Consider the following 21,563-nt stretch of genomic DNA (forward strand, 5'->3'; position numbering starts at 1 on the left):
GCCGCCGCCCGGCCAGCCAATCGGAGACCGCCCCTCCCAGGCCGGGACCAATAAGAGGGCCGGCCAATCGGGGACGTGCCGCTTGCCTCTCCGAGCGTCCGCGTCGCGCGCAACCGAATCTCCCGCCAGTGCCCCTCCCCTCTCCCGCGAAGGTGCGTCCAATCAACATCCGAGGGGTCCCGGGCGCCTCCATGCCAAGAGGGCGACCTTTTACTCGGGCCTGTCCTCATTCAAACCCACTGCATCGACCCGCGTCGTAGCCGGCAGCGTCCAGGCGACGGTCTGGCGTCTCCCGCGATCCTAGGCCGCCTGCGCGGCGCGCGCAGCCGAGCGGGCTCCCCCGCCCACGGGGCCCGATGGTCTCGTCCGGCCGGGCGCGCGGGAATGGCGCGGGGCGGGGCGACGGCAGATAAAGGCTGTTGGGGGCGGGGGCGCGCAGTCTGTCAGCGCCGCCGGGGAGGACTCGCCGGTCGTCGCAGCGCTGGATATGGCCTGCCGCTCGCAAAGCCCCCCTAGGTATCGGAGCCGCATCGACCGCGACGCTAGGTGAGGCCGGGCCGCGCGACGTGGGCGTTCCGGGCAGGTCGGGCGGGGGCCGGGGCGGCGGGGTTGCGGCTCGCCCTGCCAACTCTGACGCGGCCTCCCGTCTGCAGCCCGCCGCCCCCCGCGAGATGGAGCCTCGGGCGCAAGCGCAGAGCCGATGGCAGGCGCAGGACGGCGGAGGACGCCGAGGGCCTCGCAAAGCCGGCGGACGACCGCAGACCTGACAGGTGGGCCTTGTGGTGCGCGTGCCCGGGGCCGCCTGCTCCAGGGGCGGGGAACGCAGGCGGCGGCGGCGGCCTGGGCTAGTTTGGGCGCCGGTGGGTCACCACCCCCACCGGTTAAGGCTCGGGTGCCTCGCAACGCTGGACTTAGTTACGGCGCCCCTGGGTCACTATGTTTTGACTGGTTGAGCTGCTTGTCCCTTACCACGCCTGACTAGTGCAACAGAAAGTGGCCTCAACCTCAGCCAGCGAGCCTGTTACATTCCTGGCACAGTGTGAGGGCCGCCACGGACGGCTTACAGGGTCCGCTGCAGCCTGTTAGGCTCCCTTTATAAGAGTTAGCTGAGAGAAGTTAGGTGTCAAACCAGTCAACAAAAGGTGAGTGCCCGGATACAAACCCTTGAGGTTGGCGTGTGGTTTTATGCAGACCAAAAAGAGCAAGGTGATGTTGAGAAGGTGATGGGATCTGAGTTTGCATGGGGACGCCGCTCATGTCGGGCACAAATGTGAGTTATTAGCATATAGGGGTGCTAGATGCGATTACCTGGGAAGGAGATGAGTGTGGCAGAGGCTCTAGGGCTAGATGTACAGAGAGTAACCAAACTTAGCGTTGAGAACAAGCTCGGAAACCTCCAGTGGGCTCCCAGTTAGCTGAAGATAAAATGGGACATCCTTACATTGCCTTCGAGGTGTTCTGGATCTCCAGGGGCACCCCTGTAACTCCCCAGTCAGCCACACGGGCCTCCTTGTTCTAACCCGGTAGGAATGCTCCTGTCCTGGGTCCTCTCATCTGCTCTGCAAAACTCTCCCCTGGTGGGGACTGCATTGGGGAACGTATGTGGGTGCCTGGGGAGTAGAGCCAGCTACACTCCTATTGTAGGGTGCAAATGTGGTTCCTTTGGAGGGAGGTTAGCTCAGTGTGTGAAACAAGCTTTATTTTCCATTGGAGCTATTTCCCATTAAGTGTTCTTGTCCTAAGATGGGATGAGTTGGTGAATATAACCTGCCTAATCTAAGAAATGGGTTTTAGTTCCACAAAAGGTATTCTCTTCTATACTACCACATTTGAGATATAGCGAAAGGTAGTTTTTAAGCACCTTCTAAAAGTGTGGGAATCTGTTGTTGGGAGACCCAGACCTGAACCTCTTGATAGGTTAACGAGAGTTGATGTTCAACCATGGACAAGCCTCCGCGTCGTGTTCTGCATCTGCAACACAGTTACCGTATTTCCGCATGTATAAGACACAATCTTTTTTGAAAAATTTGAGGTCTAAAAACTGGATGCATCTTATTCAGTGGTTGTAGATTTCAAATGCCATAGATGGAACTGAGGACGAGGCAATATATGAAGTGAAGACAGTGATTCATCATCAGACACAGATGAGGACAAGCTAATGGTTGGGAGTTTTGACAGTGATGAGTTGTATGAATTTTATGATGAATCAAACTTGAGTTCAACAACTTAATGTAATACTTTTTTTTTTTTTTTTCAAATTTCAGGCCCCAAAATTAAGGTGCATCTTATACATGGGAGCGTCTTATACATGGGGAAATATGGTATTTTGATTTCACACCCTGCCAACCATTTTTAGACTCTGGATTTTTACTTTCAGAAATCCAATTTGAGTTTCTCTGGGTGGGATAACCAGCAGAAGAAATGATAATTACCTAAAAGGATTAATCATTTGTTGTTGCAGTTGCATTTTCAAAGCATGCAGGTGGTTTGGTGGTTTGCAGGTAGAATATATAAATAAGGTTGCTTATTGTTTTAGTTGAATTTGAAGTTAGTGTCTAGTTTTGATACACCAGTAGTGGCCAATAGAAAATAGAGAAGGAAATACAAAAGCATAAGTTTACATCTAGTCTATGAAGAACAGACATACCAGTGATTCTAACTGCCAGAATTCTTGGCATCAAACCTATGGGGGGTTTTTTGTTGGTTTTGGGGTTTTTTTTTAGATTTTTTTTTTTTAAATTGGGGAAGGAGAACAGTTGGGGAATTTGGAAAGCGGAACAGCTAAATTGTCCTTCAATCTTAGTGGTGGAGGGCGCAGCTAACTCAGCTCCAAGTCCAGTTGCCATCTGGCCGCCCATCGGCAGCTCATAGCTGCCCAGCTCAAGGTGCCGTGTTCAGTCTTAGTTGCGGGTGGGCATAGCCCACCATCCCATGCGGGAGTTGAACCTGCAACCTTGTTGTTAGGAGCACGTGCTCTCACCAGCTGAGCCATCCTGCCACCTATTGTCAGCTCAGCTCAGGAGCAGCTCGCTGGCCCATGTGGGAATCGAACCGGCGACCCTGTTGCTCAGAGCTCATGCTTTTAACCAACTGAGCCACTCAGCTGGCCCCAAGCCTGTTTTTAAACTGCCTGATCTTGACTAAAGATTTCCTTGAGTTCTGGATAGAACCGAGCTCCTAGGTTAAATTTAACCCAAGTCCAGGGGGACCTCTACCAGACTAACTGCTAATGCAGCGAGGACGCCCATATAGATATATCTAATACGTATGTGTGTGTATATATATATATATATATATATATATATATGTATATGTATATGTATTTACTTTTTTTTATTAGCTGAGCCATCCTGCCGCCTGTTGGCAGCTCAGCTTGGGCCGTGAATTGAACCGGCGATCCTGTTGCTCAGAGTTTGCACTCTTTTTTTTTTTAAGATTTTTTTTATTGGGGAATTGGGATAGGGGAACAGCGTTGGGGAATCGGGAAAGGGGAACAGACGTTGCTGTCCTTTTGTTCTTAAATCTAGTTGTGGAGGACGTCGCTTCACTGGCCCATGTTGGTATTATTATTGCTCTCTTCCCGGTTGAGGCACATCGGCCACCAGCCACTGGATGGCCACTCAGGGTGGCTCTTGGCAGCTCATGCCGGCTGCTGGCCGCTCACGGTAGCTTACGGGAGTCCACTGCAGACTACGCCGTTCCTGGCGACTCACGGCAGCCCAGCTCCAGGTTGAGCTGTTGTTCACCATCTTAGCTTAGAATGCGCAGCATCTCTGGCCCTCACGTGGGATCCGAACTGGGGCCCCGCTGCTCAGAGCTGGCATCCCCAAACCAAGTCTTAACCAATGCGTCACTCAGCCGGCCCAGAGTTCGCACTCTTGAGCGAACTCTTAACCATCTGAGCCACTTGGTTGGCCCCCATGTATATTCCTTTTTTTTTAAAGATTTTTATTGGGGAATTGGGGGATGGGAACAGTGCTGGGGAATTGGGGGAGGGGGAACAGACAAGTTGCTGTCCTTTTTGCTCTTCAGTCTAGTTGTGGAGGACGTTGCTTCACTGGCCCAAGTTGGCACCATCATTGCACTCTTCCCAGGCGAGGCAGATCAGTCGCCGGCTTCTGGACGGCCGCTCACTACGGCTGCTGGCTACACACAGTAGTCCATGGCAACCCACTGCCACAGGGGCTGCAGCCTACGCTGTCGCCGGCGACTCACAGCTGCCCAGCTCCAGGTTGAGCTGTTGTTCAGCATCTTAGCTGTGGAGGGCAGTGTCACTGGCCCTCATATGTGGGATCCGAACCGGGGCCCTCTGGCGTCCCAAGCTAGCTCTTAACCAACGCGCCACTTCGCCGGCCCCCCATGTATGTTCTTATCCCCAACTTTAATCATGATGGGCTACATTCTGAATCATGAAGGGTATGCATCTGAAAGTAAATAGTAGCCAATAAATAGTTTATTCAGTACATTTCAATGTGCTACTTACCCTGCTTAGCATTAAGTGTATTTGAAATCTTAAAGTCCTGAAGAAAAAAAAAGCTCCTCGGTGGGCTGGCCTAGTGGTGCATTGGTTAGGAGTTGGCTTAGGACGCCAGCTCTGAGCATTAGGGCCCCGGTTCGGATCCCACATGAGGGCCAGTGATGCTGTGTCCGCTACAGCTAAGATGGTGAACAACAGCTGGCAGCCGGCGTGAGCTGCCAAGAGCCGCTGTGAGCGGCCATCCAATCGTCGGCGGCCGATCTGCCTAACCCGGGAAGAGGGCAATGGTAATACCAACGTGGGCCAGTGAAGTGACGTCCTCCACAACTAGACTGAAGAACAAAAGGACAGCAACTTGTCTGTTCCCCTTCCCCGATTCCCCAACGCTGTTCCCCTCCCCCAACTCCCCAATAAAATCTTAAAAAAAAAAAAACAGCTCCTCATCTTGCAAATAAAAGAATAAGTTGTATTTGGCACCCTCCTCGGTGCTGAAATGCTGCCTGTTGACTTTGTCTGCCTGTCTCCCCAGGGGACACTGTCCTCATGATTTAGCCAGTGCTGGCACGTGGTGGGTGCACAGAAAAGAATGAACGAAGCCCCGAGAGGCTTAAGTGAATTGCCCAAACTCAGTGAGCTAGGAAGTTACAGGGCAGAGGTTACCCCGGAGCCCATTCCCTTAGCACTCTGCAAACGTTTGAACATTTCCTGATGTACAGTGTGAAAGGAAACTGAAAGTACGTGCTGTGGTTTAGACGTTCGTTTTTGTTTGATTGCAGCTTTACCACCCCCGAAGGCCCAAAGCCCCATCCTAGATGTACAGACTGGGCCAGTGCAGTCGAAGAAGATGAAATGAGGACCAAAGTTAACAAAGAAATTGCAAGGTATACATTTCAGACTGCTTTGAAATGGTATCTGTGGTGTTTTATATATTAAGTGTGAGGTATGTTGTAGAGCAGTGGCTCTTAAAAGTTTGGTCCCCGCACCAGCACCACAGGCAGCTTCTGGGGACGCATTAGAAGTGCAGACTCCCAGGCCTGTCGAGGGCCCAGCCACGCCTTCAGCTTTCCAGACGAGCCTGCTCAGAGTGTGAGGACCCCCAACTTGGGGCTGTCCTTCCGGATGTGGGTGGGTGGGTGGGAAGCAGAGGATCTACCCTGCGGGGTGCTCCCAGCCCCGCAAAATGTGTGGTGTGCTCTCCAAATAGGGGTGCATTCGTGACTGACAGTTGGCTCAGGTAACAGCCTGGAAATGGCCAGAGCTCAGGGAGGGGTCTCCAACTTGGAGCCTTACTCCCCACCAGGAAGGGGGTGAGAATCCAGCTCGCTATACTTCCAGGAGGGTAGCAGCACTCTACACCAGCTGTCTGGAACCCCTTGTAGTTGTACCCAAAACCGTGTATATCCAAGTAGTCACAAACTACAAGCCGCTTCCTCTTCTGGACTCATTATGCTCAGGTGACGTTCCTTAACCGCTGCTTGTCTCCCTTGGTGACATTCGCACTGGTGTTTGGGGGCCTTCCTCCCCTTTGATACAAGCCACCCAGCCCAGCTCATTGGCCTTGACTTAAAATGTTGTGGCTCATAATCAGCTGTAGGAGGTCGGACCGAGAGCCCACTGGCTGTTAATTCTGCTGAGAAAATGCGTTCTGAGTCGGCAGGGATGCGGCCAGGCTGCCTGCCCACCGCTGCAGTGGCTGGTGGCATTCGTAGCTGCCCCCTTTGGAAAGGCACAGGCACACAAGGGCTGGTTATGACCATTAAGGGCGCCACTTTCTTTTAGGCATCAAAACGTGTGTGGGGGGTGGTAGGAAAAGTGCATTGGGAGTTGGCAGAGGTGGGCCCCAGTGTTTTGAATGAGTTTTTTTTTTTTTAGATCTCGATTTTGTCACCTGTAAAGTTAGGAGGTTTGACTTGATCCCTGCAGTTTCTGTGTTCTGCTCACATAGTTTATAATGACTATAACATGCCTGTGTGCTGTGACCCCCCCCCCCCCCCAGGTCACCACCTGAGGTGGGAACCCTCCTGTCGGTGGACCCCTCTTTGTCCCTCAGTTGTCTCACGGGCCTGTCTCTGAACATTGTCCTACTTTGCAAAACAGGCTGCTGTGTTTTAGGCCACTCTATTGATTATGCCCTTTCTGATGAAATGCTGCTCCTTTTAGTAATAACCCAGGGGATTTGACCTGATGACAAAGCCTCCCTACTCCCCACCAGGAAGGGGGTGAGAATTCAGCTCGCTATACTTCCAGGAGGGTAACAGCACTCTACACTAGCTGTCTGGAAACCTGAAAATGGTTTAGTCATACCTGAAGCCACTCTTCTTCAAGGGGTCCCGGAGAGAAGGAAGCCCTACCGGAAACGATTGGAGGGACTGGTTTCTCGGTTCTCACAGGGTGCTGTGTAATCACTGCCATTCTAGGTACACAGGAGATAAATGAGTTCACTACCTTTTGTGTCCAGAATACACTGGGACGCCACAGCAATCTTGGGAGGGGCGAGTGCTTTAGATTTTGGAAGGATGCAGTGACGCTCGACATCTTTCAGACACGCGGATGAGCTTCTAGCTTGAGGTTCATGGTTGGATTGCACTACGCTCCTTGTAGTGGCATGCTTTGCAGAACTGGGTTTGGTAGTTGCTGTGATAGAAAGCCAGGGCCTCGGGAAATCCACAAGAAACAAGATGAGTGTGATGCTCAGCCTCTTCCAAGGTCAGAAGGTGGGTGAGCGGTGCCCAGCAGGCTCACAGGCCCCATTAGTGGTGATTGTGTTAGAAATACAAACTTTTTATTTCAAATTAGGTTTATCTTTATTTATTTACTTATTTATTTATTTAAGATTTTCTTGGGGAATTGGAGGAGGGGAACAGACAAGTTGCTGTCCTTTTGTTCTTCAGTCTAGTTGTGGAGGACTTCGCTTCACTGGCCCATGTTGGTATTATCATTGCACTCTTCCCGGGTGAAGCAGTCGCTCGCTGGCCATTGGACGGCGGCTCATGGCAGCTTATGAAAGTTCACGCCAGCTGCTGGCCAGCCCCACTGCAGCCTGCGTCGTTGCGGCATCCCAGCTCCAGGTCGAGCTGTTGTTCACCATCTTAGCTGTGGAGGGCGCAGGGTCACTGGCCCTCATGTGGAATCCGAACCGGGGCTTTGCTGCTCAGAGCTGGTGTCCCAAGCCAACTTTTAACCAATGTGCCACCCAACTGGCTCTATTTTATTTTTTTAAGGCTACAGGATTTTGGGGGTATTAATTTTTTTTATTTTTTAGCTGAGCCATCCTGCCACCTGTTGGCAGCTCAGCGGCAGCTCAGCTCAGGCCGGGAATTGAACCGTCGACCCTATTGCTCAGAACTCACACTCTTGAGCGAGCTCTTAACCAACTGAGCCACTCGGCTGGCCCCTGGGGGTATTAATTTTTATGTTTGGATCTCACTACTGAAACTGTTGGGGTCTGTTTGTCCTAGAGAACCCCCTCATTACAAATAGTGATGCCTGGGGGCATTGAGGCCTCAAACACTTTATATGGTTTGGGCAAATAACCTTTATGTTTTTAGAAGGCAAGGTAACTGAGGGAGGTTGAAAGTCAAAGAAGCAACAAGCTCTTACCCTAACCCACCTACTCAGACCACACCAGGAAGAAGGCTTCATTCCTGTGGTTATCTTTTAGTTCTTAAAGCATTCAGTGTTCATTTTTATACCTTTTAAAAAACGGCAACATCTGTTTTGCTCCCAGATATAAAAGAAAACTCCTCATAAATGATTTTGGAAGAGAGAGAAAATCATCATCGGGAAGGTAAGTGCCGTGGAAATGTTTCTTTTCTAGTTTGATATACCTGTAATTTCTTAATGAAAAAACCCGTGAACACGAGATGCTGATTATCCCAACAGCATTTATGGATTCGTCCGTTCTTCACCGATTTGAAATACGAGTGTCTGCTGTGTACTAAGTTCCCACATACGCATATGCAGAGGTTCTGGACTGTTCTGGGATTAATGTGGTTTGGAGTCCAGAAGACAAGAATGCCTTCATTGTTGTGTTTCTCCGTTGTCTTGCACAGTGATCTTAATTGCAAGGCTCTTTCTGTTGTTAATTTCATTTTCTTCAGTTCTGATTCTAAGGAGTCTACGTCTGCAGTGCCGGCCGACTTGGAGACAGATGAGAGTGTCCTGATGAGAAGACAGAAGCAGATCAACTACGGGAAGAACACCATCGCCTATGATCGCTACATCAAAGAAGTCCCAAGGTAGTCTTGTCTCATTGGCATGTCCCCATAAGTCTGAAGAGCTGCTTAGGTTGTAGACCTGATTCCGGGAATAGGTCACAGCTGCCAAGAACTATTTATAGGGACTTCCAGGCGCTTAGGTAAATAAAGAAGTAAGGATGGGTTGGTGACTAAAGAGCCAAGGACAGGAAGATTTAAAAAACAATATTTCACTATTTAGAATGTGGCTAACACTTCATCCCTCAGTCCTCATGGCATTCTTCTAAATGTAAAGTTATTAAAATGCACAGTGGGGAAAAAAGTAACGTTTAAGTTGCAGATTGTGAAACTTCCTGGAGGAGACAGAGGGCAGTGCTAGTTCTGTCCAGGCAGCGTGCTCCTGCCCTGCTCCTCGCAGGGCACAGAGACCTCCAGATAATGTGTCACCTTGGCAGGATTCAAATGCGCCTTTCCTCTGCCAAGGGACAGCAGAGTCAGAGGTGTGCTTTCTCATCCGCCATTTGCTCGTTTTGGAGAATGTCAGTTGATCTATAATTTTTTAATAACGCTAACCTCAGAGTTTGGTTCATCTGGAAGCTGTGTGCACACGTGATGATGTGTGGGTAACTCCTTCTCCTGTAGACACCTTCGGCAGCCTGGCGTTCACCCCAAGACCCCCAACAAATTTAAGAAGTACAGTCGACGATCGTGGGACCAGCAGATCAAGCTCTGGAAGGTGGCTCTTCATTTCTGGGACCCTCCAGCTGAAGAAGGATGTGATTTTCAAGAAATGTACGTCTGCACCATTCCCCAGACCCTCACAATATGGTTTTTACCCCTGTGGATTTAGTAAAAACTTCACAAGTTCACAGAAAAAAAGAATTGTATGTCTGCAATGGCTCTGTCTCTTGTGTGGCAGGCAGGTTGTCATGGTGTGAAGTCCGTCTGGAAGTTTGAAGGGAGAGCAGCCAGTTTTACAGCTTCATGTCCGCTTTCTCCATGCGTATGCACAGCTGGACGGTGGGGGGGCTATGGGAGGGGCGGAGGCAGCAGTGTGCTTCCCGAACTGAACTGACCTTTGTAGTTAGAGAAAATGGAGCTTGGTGAACCTGTTATAGAAATACATGGGGTTTTGTTTGTTCCTATATAAGCATTCTAAAAACTATTTCAGCAGTTTATTTTGAACTATGAAAATAACCGTTCTTCTTTTTAACTAGGGAAGGCTGTTATCTTCTCCCTATTGGTTTTTACACTTGTGCCTGGTTGGAAAGATCTCAGGCCTGGACCTGGGCCGCATGGTCTGGGTGCAGGTTGGACAGGGAGGTGGACAGGATGGTCTTCGCTCACCTCCTCTGTACTTTTCTCAGCTCCTCTCTTGACCTGAGACTCCCTCAGACACATTTATTCAACAAATGTTTGAGTTTTTGCTCTGTGCTGGGGAAATTTATTAGAAATTGTCGTGTTTGAAATGATTTCTAGTATGGATTTACAAATTTGGCCTCACAAGATGTCACACCAATTTTTTTCTAGTATGACACTGTTGTCCCATTCTCTTTATGAGTAGAAAATAGGAAAAATTAGCGATGATCTGTAGTTTGGTCTGTTGCAGTGTTCATCCCCCCACCCCCCACTCCTGCCAAAATGGGGCTTAATATTAATGCTTCTACTTCAGAAGGATGCTTGTAGATGTAAATAGTCCCACTGTAGTCGAGAGTGGGCAGATGGTGTGTGCTCTGAGTCGGGTGGTGATTTGCCAGTTTGACCTCTGGGTTGACTGGGCAGGGGTCAGTCTGCATGTGGAATCACTGAAAGCTATTCAGTCTCCCAGGGAGCAGAGAAGACACATGTCAGCGTCTTCACAGGGCGGCGTGGGGTTGATGGCGTTTGTTTTTAGCGAACAGACCGGGAGAACTTTCCCGCATCGCATGTCTCCTGACTTTGTGAAGTGTTGACTGACAAACACACCTGTTTGGTTTCACAGACATCCTGTAGACCTCGGGGCAATGGAGACCGAATCGACAGAAAGCAGCACCGAGTCCCAGACCAGCTCCCAGGACAACTTTGTAAGTTCCTTTCCTTGGTTTTGTCTCTCAGGTCATTTGTGGACAATATGTGCCCCTCTCTAAGCTGAAGTTTCAGCTGACGTTTGATTCCACTGCTTCTGACGGTCTCCTTACCCTGTTCTCTGATACCATCAAAATGTCAGATTAGTGGCGTTCCCAGGAAATGACCTTAATTTAGGGGTTTGGCTCAGGCTGACTCATTAGTCCCACCAGTTACATTTAAAAGTCAAAGGCCTTTCTCTGGTCCCAGCATCGCATAGGTGTGCTGCTGGCGTTAGTTTTAGGCTGTACGAATTCGTGCTGCTGACCTCTAGTATAGGAGGCATGTGCTCATTGTTATTCAATAAAGCAATGCTTTGGGCCGAGGGCTTTTCCCCACACTTGCCAATTTTAAAAAATCATGTTTTTGAGGGGGGAAATCCAAAAATTAAATGAAGCGTACAAAATTGTCTCATCTCTAATCCTGTAGTTACTGGTTGGGTGCATGTTCTTCCAGACTGTGTGTGTGTACAAGCATATGTCAGCATCCACAGTAAAATGACCCCTTTGTTTCATAAAGGAGACTACCCCATATTTGCATATGGAAATACCCAGCATATGAAGCATAAAAATTGGTTAAAAACTAGGAAACATAAGTGTTTGTGAAATAGTCACGCTTTGTGTAAGATGGTCTGTACTGTGTGAACAGTTCAGAAGCATAGACAATGCAAAGGTATGTGGTTGCTTTTACTGCCTTCCTGTCACCTGTGTCACCACTGCTAAGCCTGCTACGTGTCCTTTAGTTCTGTGGAACATCTGCAACCACACACTTTTATCTGACAGTGTGTGACAGAGGCTAGAAGTAGCAGAAATGTTTAACAACAGAGGAAAGGCAAGATTATGTCTATGTCATAGGAACCCAGCTGTCCCAGATTTGTTTTGAAGACTCATGACACGGGGAAATTGTTGAGGTAAATGAAAACAGGTTATCTCATGTTAGGGTGGTCCCAACTTCGTGGCTGTTTACCCAGAGGGAGGACGAGAGAGACACTCGGAAAGAGCTCAGGAGGCATCCTTAGTTTGGGTCAAGACTAAGCCTTGTCCCAGCTCAAAAAACAGATTCTGAACGAGCCACTCGCAGTGTCCGAAGCTAGGTACTCACAGGGGTCGGGGAGGAGAGGTGAGACCGCACAGGTGTGTGTGGGGAGCCAGACCATGAAGACAAGGGGCCAGGTTGTGGCAGGAAGCCCTGGGGGCATCCACGGAGAGGCGGCTGGCGTGCAGAAGGGAGGGGAGGAGGGCAGGCTGGGCTGAGATCCTGGCTTTTGTGGTCCTTACCACTGGAAGCAAGCTGCGGGGTGGGGCGTCAGCATTAACCGCTGCACATAACCACAGGCTAGTTACTCTGCTCGAGGCGTGACATTGATCAGACTCTGCCATCTAACAAACATCCGTATTCAGGTTTCCCAGTTGTCCCAATAATGTTCTTTTTACAGGTCTCTTTCTTTTCTGATCTAGAATTTAATCAAGGATCACACATTTGAATTGCCATGTTCCTTAAATATCCTTTAACTTAGAATAGCCTCCCTGCCTTTGCTCCGTGTCATTGACTTTTTTAGTTCAGGCTAGTCGGGTAGGACACCCCTCACTTGGGAGCTGCCCATCGTTTCCTTAAGGGTCAGATTTGGATTGGACACTTTGGGTGTTGCGTATAGCAGGTTGTCTCGTTATTGGTGATGTTAAATTGTAACACGAGTCGGGTGGTCAGTCAGATTTCTCCCTTGTAAAAACAGGAACCATTTTTTAACATCCATTTAAAACTTTGGTTTTAGTTGCTATAAACATTGGGCTTCAACTGGTTTAAACTCCCTAAGTTTAAACTCTGATGTTTGAACGTATGACCCTTCAGTTAAACTTTTTTAATGAAAAAAGCAAAACCTGTTCATTAAAACAATCCAGAAATTTATCAAACTAAACGCTGTCACCTTGTGTCCTGAGAGCCCCTGTTCAGTTCTGTCCAGCCTTCTGGCACTCTCTGTGCTTGTAAACGGCGTCCATGACTGCACACATCTAAGCTTTGGGTTCTGCAGTGCTGTGTAAGCAGAACATATTCTGTCCCTTGGGCAGTGTCCTTCCCAGTGCAAGCAAACACACCAGTCTTGTATGTCCTCTACGCAGTCCCCAGAAGTTTCGGGGTGAGATGGGCTTGGGAAGGGACTGCCCTCGAGGTGGCTTCCGCAGCTGGAGAATGGGTGCTTGGTGATTCGGTGTGATTCTGCTTCACACGTCTCGAGGTGATGCGTAGGCCATACAGCAGCTCCTGTCTGTCACTGCTACTCAGAGGCCTTAAAGGGTCAGTTGATTGCTAATCTGGGGGAGGTGGTTAGTGGGTAGGAATTTGGTACAGCCAGCGAAAACAAAGTTTGATGGTGCCCGTGAGTTGTAATTAGCTAATGTTTTGAATTCCCTCTGTTCCAGCATTCTTATCATAGGGCTTTGCTGTAATGACCCGGCTGGGCCCATAGCTGTGGCCGTAGGAGGTGGCCTTCTCTCCCCTGGTGGGGTGAGCAGTCTTGTGCCCAGTGCCCTGGCAGCAGGTCCCATGTGCTTGAGAAACTGGCTGTGACCCATGCTTCTGTTTTCCAGGATATGTACTCTGGCACACCCACCAAAGTTAGACACGTGGACTGCCAAGCGGAGGATGAGTTTGACTTGGAAGCTTGCTTAACTGAACCCTTGAAAGACTTCTCGGCCATGAGCTAACTAACTGGTGCCCTGCAGAGGCCCCTGACAGACAGCACCTGGCCAGGGAGGGCCAGCCCAGCATGCGTTGCTGCCCTTGTCACCGGTGGCTTCTGTTAATAGTTTATTATGTCGTGAATCGTTATCCTTGCCTTATTTTCTTAAACAATTTTATGTATAGTGAATGTATGTTGCATGTTTTAAATTGTAAATGGAACTAAATCCAATGAAAATTGAACGTGAAGCAATCTCGCAGCAAACTTAATTGCTTAACCCCCACTGAGTGGACAAGCACACTTCAACTGGTTTCCACAGGGTTTTAGATGCTAGTTGTCAGATGTCGGGTTTGAGTTGACCCAGTGTCCACAGGTGCAGTCTGGTATCAGCTTTCTTTACTGGGGTCTGCTGAAGTCTTCTCCCGTGGGACACCTTTAACATCTCTATGGAAATGTCAGTTTGTCAGTATGTCAAGGTGGCTTTTCCCTCCCACAGAGCACTGAATAGCTTAAGATGTTGAGCTGTTAAATTAATAGATTTTATGTAAGTTATGCGGTCTGAATTTGGTACTTGTAAATAGTGCCACGTAGGCCTCCTACCAAGAATACTTCAAGAGTTAAGGCAGCAGCAGGATTTAGAAAGAATGTTTTTTTACACAGTTAATTTACCATGTAAAATTGCTGTAAATGATGATGTATACAGATTTTCTGTTCAGATATCCAATTGTAAACTTCTTGTTGAGACTCTTGTTTCTATTGCTTTTGTATGGAATGGCATTGCAAAAATAAAAAGTAAAGAACCTTATGTAACTGATTGATTACATTGCCAGATAGGCTAACTGTTGTGACCGTCCTGTTGGGAGTGGGAGTACGTGGCACTGGGAGGACAGCATACAGTGGTGACAGTCGTGGCCCAGGCTCGTTAAACCCGCCCCGCCCTCCAAGGAGGACTTTGTAGGGCTGGAGCTGTGGCCAGCTTATGTACATGTGTGCCCTTCCCTTAGGCCCAGGTCTCCTGCTTGAGGGAAGTGCGTGCCCAGCAGACCCACTGAGGAAGCTGGAGACCTAGGTGTGATGCCTGCTCGGAACCTGGGGTGACAGGGCCTTTCCTTGTCCCCTGAAACAGACCAGGGTTGCACAGAGTCCCTGGGAGCAGAGCAAGTGTTGTACCTGGGTCCCGAGGGGACTGCGCTGCCCACGGCGGGTCTGCCACGTCACACACTTGGACCCTGGCTGCTCTGCCGGCAGACGTGGCCACCAGCCCATCCATGGCCACATGTCCCAGGGATGCTCCTCGAAAGTGATGCTGAACTCGCTTCAGAAAAGGGACAGGCTCTGGCAGCTGTTCAACGTTTCAAAGGGGCAGAAGCCTGTCCTCGTTGATTTAACACATTTGTTGATCCCGTACTTTGTCAGGCACAGTCCAGTAGACACAGGACATGCAGGGAACAGGATGCTCAAGTTCACTCACAACTTAGCAGGGACAGGATACTGAATACACTGTCAGGTGAAGAGAAAAGCGAGGAGGAGAAGGGCCGAGGGGAGGGGAGAGACGGTGGTGGGGAGGTACCGGGGGTGGCATTTCAGGGACCTGCTGTTGGTGAGGAGGACTCACCCCAGCGGGCAGCAGGTGCAGAGGCCCTGAGGTGGGGTGTGGTGTGTAGACTGCCAACAATGACCCTCAGGTGTGGGCACTGGCTGGCTAGTGCCCAGGAGCTAGAAGGTCGCTGGGACACTGTGAGGAGAGTGCGGGTGGGAAGTAGAAAGTGACGCGGGCTGGAGGAGCCAGGGGACTTTCCAGACTACACCAAGTGCCTCTGGCTTCCTGCTGCTCACTGAGAGCAGAGGACAGGGACACTGACAGGAGGTGTTACGCGGGAAGGAGTGGCACTGGATTGTCTCGGTTCTTCTCAACCTCTCCACGTGGCAAGGGAGACTGGCACTGAGGGGCTTCCCAGCAGAGACCAGATCCAGAGCTCAGCTGGGAAGACAGATGGGACCCAGAGAGCCGAGGCCGTGGCTGGACTAGCCTGGTTAGGGCCGGGGAAGGGTGCTGCATCAGACAGTAGGACTTATGACACTCAAGTGCTTGTCCCTTGGCAGAAGCCCAATACAGAGAAGGGCTTGTTTTGAGGAGACCTGTGCATGTGGCATTTGTCTGATGAACCTCAGTAAGATTCACAGGACACTTGAAAAGCTTTTGAAAGAATTACATTGGCAAACATGCTGTCAGCTTGGACTGAAAGGGACAGGCAGTGTGAAATGAAAGGAGGCCTTTGGACCCTCAGGAGTCCACAGGTTGAGAAAACTACCCAGCTCCACACAGGCCACCCTTCAACAGAGGAGAGAATTCAGAGGGTGGAGCCAGGAGCCCAGAGGCGGGGCCAGGAGCTCAGAAGGTCCCAGCCCCAGGACAGACCTACTGAAGGCACTGCCATGGCCATTGACCCCTGGGTCCCCTCCCTACCCACCCCCCTTTGAACAGGAGTGTCAGAGGGCATGTGCCCTCATACGTGGGCTGTGTGTGGTGGGGGCTGGGGACAGGGCACATGACCTGTCTGTTTAGTTGAGAGGTCTGTAGGCTGAGAGGAGAATAGCAGGAGCTGTGCCTACAGAACCTCCGGAGGAGAGTCAACTTCGGTGATGAGACTGGACCTTGGGCTGATGCTGTAGCCGGATGAGACGTGGAGGCCTGGGGAGGACTGTAACTGATTTGTGGCAGAAGGTGGATGGTGCTGGTCTTAAACCACAGCAAGGAGGCTGGGCTGGCTGGAGCAGGGGCTGGAGCGGTGACATTGGGGTCAAGGCGTGCCAGTGTGCATTTGACTTTCTGCCGAATGAGGCCTTGAGCAGGCCATGATATCTGTCTCAGGTTCTGGGAGAATCTACTCTGGCTACTTGCTTTTGCTTCGCATTTAAATTCTTGAAGTGCTTTTAAGCACCAAGGAGATCAATCTTCAGGCTTTGCACTTGCCTTTTCATGTCGTTAATATCATCTAGTATATTTTCTGTATGAGGGTTACAAATAACCAATGGGCTAGCATTGCGTTTCTTTACACTTGACTCTTGTACATAGAGCCGAGAAGTGTCAGAACTAAATTAAGTTTGTCCAGCATGATTAATTCTTCACAATTCCAGGCTGATGGTTATCTCACTCCCATTGGAGATTCATTTTCCTATCTTCCCGTGTACAGATAGACATGGTCAGCGTATCAGGGCTGTCATCCTACCCACCCCCTTCCCCCCATCTACTTCCTTCATGTTCTGTGAAGCCAGTCTTGTGTCTCACTGGTCCATCAGGACCCTGACCTCTAGGTGCTCTTTTTCAGCTATCAGGTTGCTGATTCCTCGTCCCTTTGGTAGCAAGACGTCAATGAAGCATCCCAGGTGTCAGCAGCCTCTGCCTGAACCAAAAGGCTGCACTTCTGGCTTTCTGGACCCAGGTGGGTGGCTCTTCTGATTAACACAGTTTAAAGGATCTTTTTTCTCCCATGTAGGCAAATTTAAAAGGTCTGCTGGGTAAAGTCATATTACCAGACTTGGCAAACGGAGAGTGCCTTGCAAAGTAAGGTGCTAGCTGTTTTCTCTGAACCAGGCTGGCTCTGCTTGTATGTGGGCGTGCGGGGAGGGAGGTTGATCATCAGTCTTCATATTTTATTTTTAAGAACCTTGAGGGGTATTTGTTTTTATTGGTTCTTTTTTTGCTTTGTTATTGCTTTTGTTTTGCTTGCCATTTCATGTGCAGGCTTTGGTTGGACCTAAGCCACTTTGTAAAACTTACACTTCCAAGATGCATATAAAGTTTTCTGGAAAAGTACTTCCTCAGTGTAGGCGTGCAGGAAGCAAAGGCTTGATATTGGCACCAGGGGCTCGGTGGCTGGCATTCCGACAAGGGCACTGAGTTGTGGACGGTGCCCCAAGCACGCCGCCTGACCTGGCATTTTGGGCACTTTGTGTGCAGTGAGGAACCCAGACCTGCCATCTAGTCCCAGCTCTCTTCTCACTGTGTGATGGGGCCTTCGTGTCCCCATCTATAAAACTGGGATAATATGTCTACGTCATAGGATTCAAGGAGAGAGTGAATGCCACATGCTTACTAATACTCAGCAGTGGCAGCTGTTACAGCTGGTTGCAGAGGGCCTCCTTTAACGTGTTGACAAAGTCCTGCACTTCCGTTAGTAACAGGCAGAGCAGGGACCGTCCTCAGGTAAGAGTAAGAACAGCCCGCACTTCACTTTGGAAGTGGGAGGTCCACTGCAGAGACAGCCTAGCCACTTCCTGGAGCGGCCCTGGAACCCAGTCCAGTGTATGCCACTCCCCCATGTGAACACCAAGCACCCAGGGGGCATGTGGCATGCCCCCAATGGCCCTGAATGCGATTTTTGAGGAGGGCTTCCAGGTGTGACAAGCCATCAGCGCACTCACCACCAGGGAAAAAGCCGAATTTGAGTTTCCAACGTTTGCTCTGTGAAACACCCTGTTAAGAGGTTGAAAAGACAAACTGCTGACGAGGGAAAGTCTTTTTACACCACACATCTGACAAAGGACTTGTATTTGGAATACACAAAGAACTCCCAAAACTCAACAGTAAGAAACAAATCCAAGTAGGAAATGAGCAAAGGGCGTGAAGAGACATTTAGGTTATTGGGTGGGAACCACCATCTTTGCTGTGCTGTCTTCCTGTCCACGGATTGTGGCAGTCTGCCCACTTCATTCGGCGCTTGCACCGCCTTTAGTAATGTTTTGTAACCTTCCCCGTACAGGTCTTATAAAACCTCATGTTCACTCATAGGAGCCTGATTATTGAGAGTGGATGGCACTTCCTGAAACGGTCCGTGTTCTGCTTGTATGTGAAAAGCATCAGCACTGTTGTATACTAATCTGTGTCCTCCTCCCTTGCTCAGTATATAACCTATTTGTTATCACATATTGACCGTATCTTCTCTTGGTATTTCTTTGTATTAAACCATGCTTAGAATAAATGATGACCGTTTTTGTTCTTCCTTTCCAGTCCTTACAACTTGTATTTGTTTCTTGTCTTACCGTGTTGGTGACGACCTATATAGTATGCTCCTAAATTTTTAAGAGCCCGAGACTTGCCCAAGGTCACGCAATGGGTCACGGGCAGGGTGGGGACAGCCCAGAGAGTGGGAACCCTGGTGTCCGAGGGTGGGGACCCCGAACGGTCGGGCTGCTGGTGAAACCAAGACCTTCGAACCGGCTAGAGCCACCGGCCTTCCCTGCCGAGCAGCCCCTCTCGCCTCCTCAGGTCGCCGCCGCCGTCGCCAGCCTTCGCGGCCGGGAGACTTATAAGTCCGACGCACGCCCACGTCGGGGCAGGCCCCGCCCTTCCACGAACAGCCCCGCCCCAGCCGGGCCCGCCCCCGGACGCAGCTCCGCCCCCTCGCCGGCGCTAGCCCGCCCTTGCCGTATCAGGTCCCGCCCCCAGACGCAGCTCCTCCCCTTCGTCGGCGCAGGCTCCGTCCCTGTGCGCGCAGCGCGGCTGAGGAGCGGAGGAGCGGCGGGGCGCGGGCGGGCGGTGGCTGCGGGCGAGCGGCCAATGAGCGCGGCCGGAGGGGGCGGGGCCGCGCGGTGCGCTCCCCTGTGGCTGAGGCGCGTCGGCCGTTGCGGGAAGAGCGCAGCCTGCGGGCCCGGCGCCTCAGTTGCTCCGCCGTTCGGCCGCGCTCAGGTACCGGCTCCCTGTTGGCCCGCGAGGCGGCGGCCGGGCGCGCGCCTCCCGCCTGTGCGTGCGCGCCCCTCGGGTCCGTGCGTGCGCGCCCCGGCGCGGGGCCGCGCGTGAACTTGGGCCGGACGGTCCGGCTTCTGTCAGCGCGCCGAGCCCGGCCCGCGCGGCCCGATGCTTTTCCACCCGCCTCGGTGCCGAGCGTTTTCGCCGCTGGACCCTGAGAGCGCGGCGGGCGGGTCGCTGAGGGCGCAGGGGCCCCGGGGCTCGAGACCCGTGTGGGATTCCCGCCGCGCACAAGGCTCCTCGGACTGGCCCCGGCACCCCCGCGCCCCGAGACCCCCGCGCACCTCGGGACCCTCGCACTCCCGGGGACCCCTCCCGCCTCCGGGACCCCACGTGTACTCCAGGCCCCCGCTCATTCCACGCACCCTCTGGCTGGAAGGGGCCGCGCCTGGGCCGCGCCGCCACTTGTTGCACCGACTTGGGTGTCGCCTGTTCGAGCTGTTGTCTGTTGTCGTACCTGGGTCTCATGTGATTGTCATTTTGTAGCGAGAGAGAAGCAGGAAGTTTGACGTGACAAACTGTGCGTTAAGGGAGCCCCGAAGGTGGACCGGCCAACGTGGGGAGGCCAGGCCCTCCCGGCGACCTGTGGACGGTGACTGGGAAGTGGATTCCCGAGCAGCCTTCCCTGCATGGACTGGACGGCGGAAGCCTCCGACTTTCCCTGGGAACGGAGAGGCGCGTTAGGTGGGTAGGGTGTGACGTTTCTCCGTGCTTTCCCCTTCACGTGAGTACCCGGGCAGGTCTGAGATGGATCACTCAGTCTGTATGAAATGGACCCCAGCGTTTGCATTTTATCATGGCGCGGACCTCCTTTTTGAGTCTGAGCTTCCTGACTTTAAAATGCTACTTAAAAAAAACAAAAACCCTGAAATCAACTCATCACTTACTCGAGTTTGTGTTGATTTCTTTGTCTGAGAACTTTTTAAGACGGGTTAGACCTCAAGAATGTGCTTCAGTTTCACAATATTGAAGAAATTTTAACTTGAGCATATACCATATTTCCCCATGTATAAGACGCTCCCGTGTATAAGACGCACCTTAAATGTGGGGCCCGAAATTTGAAAAAAAATGTATTACGTAAAGTTATTGAACTGAAGTTTTATTCATCATAAAATTCATACAACTCCTCATCACTGTCAAAAGTCCCAACCATTAGCTTGTCCTCATCTGTGTCTGATGACGAATCACTGTCTTCATTTATTGCCTCTCATGGCCTTCTTCTGCTGTGGCGTTTTCAGTAGGGTTTCTTCTTCCCGTAGCCAGTCTCGGATTGTTTTCTCAGTTGGAGGAAGACCAAACTTACATTCAGCAGCACGATTTCCCTTCACTTTTGCAAACTGGATCACTTTTAACTTGAATTCTGCACTGTACGAAAATTTTTTCTGAGCCATTTCTGGGCAGAACGTGGCAAAACGTAACCTACCGTAATATACCGGTAACAAGTGCGAAACAATGAGCACAAAGACAACAAGCGTGAAAAAGCGGGAAATGCAAGTAAAAAAAACTATAGCTACTGTATAAGACGCACCCAGTTTTTAGACCCCAAATTTTTCAAAAAAGGGTACGCCTTATACATGGGGAAATACGGTAGATTCTATTTCTTCAAACAAGTCAGCTGTTACCTCACTGTCCAGGCTGGGAAGTGCAGCCTCTCACTCTGATGCTAGAAGGCGGGGAAATGCTGTGTCCTGACTGTTCTGAAGTTCTTGACTGCAACTCTGAAATCAAGATAGAAATTGTTTGCAAACAGTGGCTTTTCTTTAAATTGGGGTAGTTAGTGCAGGAATTCCAGACAGTTCTACTTAAGGTCTTCGTTTCATTTCCTCCTCAGGAATGTCCCAGGTCTGGCCCATTTCCCCCTTCTGAGTCCCCTCTGTGCTGTGGGCTGTGGTGGTGGTGGCGCCCGTTCTGGTCCTCTCCTGGGGCTCCATAAGTATGTCCGTCCATGAACTGAGAATGAGGTTCTGGAGCCCTGTCCCTCTGGGGCACTTCTGTGATGCCACTTTGCGGGTCACACTGCCAGGTGGCATGTGTGATGTGAATGGGAGCCTTCGTAATGGCTCTGCCCTGTGATGGGTTCTTACGTTTCCTTGACTTACGTTGGATTTAGGGGCTGCGGGAAGGACAGCAGTCCTTGTTGCTACTGGAAATATGTAACAGAGAGAATGCCAGAGTTCCTGTCTCTTCTTTAAAGGGATGTACGGGGCCCTTTCCTAGTTATGGAGGCATCTGCTTTTGTGCACAGGGAACAGGCTCATGCAGAGACTCACCTGCTCTTACTGGCAGATAGAAGAACCAGGGCAACACTTAGGTATTGTTCACAGGTGCATTGCAAACATTTGGAAAAAAAACCTTTAAACA

The 21,563-nt window shown here is 50.8% G+C and overlaps 2 protein-coding genes and 1 long non-coding RNA gene across 3 annotated transcripts in view; all 3 read left to right on the forward strand.

Moving 5' to 3' along the window:
* The first annotated feature begins 415 nt into the window (after window positions 1-415).
* Window positions 416-14,258, forward strand: SLBP (stem-loop histone mRNA binding protein). Its single transcript, XM_019657940.1, has 8 exons — window positions 416-546; window positions 654-770; window positions 5,254-5,358; window positions 8,205-8,264; window positions 8,578-8,715; window positions 9,316-9,465; window positions 10,655-10,736; window positions 13,362-14,258. Exons 1-8 carry the CDS (start codon window positions 488-490, stop codon window positions 13,476-13,478), a joined length of 828 nt encoding a protein of 275 aa, XP_019513485.1. The 5' UTR covers window positions 416-487; the 3' UTR covers window positions 13,479-14,258.
* Window positions 14,259-16,003: 1,745 nt separating this feature from the next.
* LOC109390918 (uncharacterized) lies at window positions 16,004-18,429 on the forward strand. Its single transcript, XR_002125675.1, has 3 exons — window positions 16,004-16,178; window positions 16,783-16,896; window positions 18,217-18,429. It is a non-coding gene; the product is annotated as an uncharacterized LOC109390918 (long non-coding RNA).
* Window positions 18,430-19,119: 690 nt separating this feature from the next.
* FAM53A (family with sequence similarity 53 member A) overlaps window positions 19,120-21,563 on the forward strand; it is a 28,172-nt gene continuing 25,728 nt past the window's right edge. Inside the window, exons 1-2 of the mRNA XM_019658070.1 lie at window positions 19,120-19,142; window positions 19,689-19,886. The gene's annotated coding sequence lies outside the window, so the exon portion shown is untranslated. The remainder of the gene's footprint in view (window positions 19,143-19,688; window positions 19,887-21,563) is intronic.

Source organism: Hipposideros armiger, unplaced genomic scaffold (genome assembly GCF_001890085.2).
Source record: "Hipposideros armiger isolate ML-2016 unplaced genomic scaffold, ASM189008v1 scaffold_282, whole genome shotgun sequence".
NCBI lineage: Eukaryota > Metazoa > Chordata > Mammalia > Chiroptera > Hipposideridae > Hipposideros > Hipposideros armiger.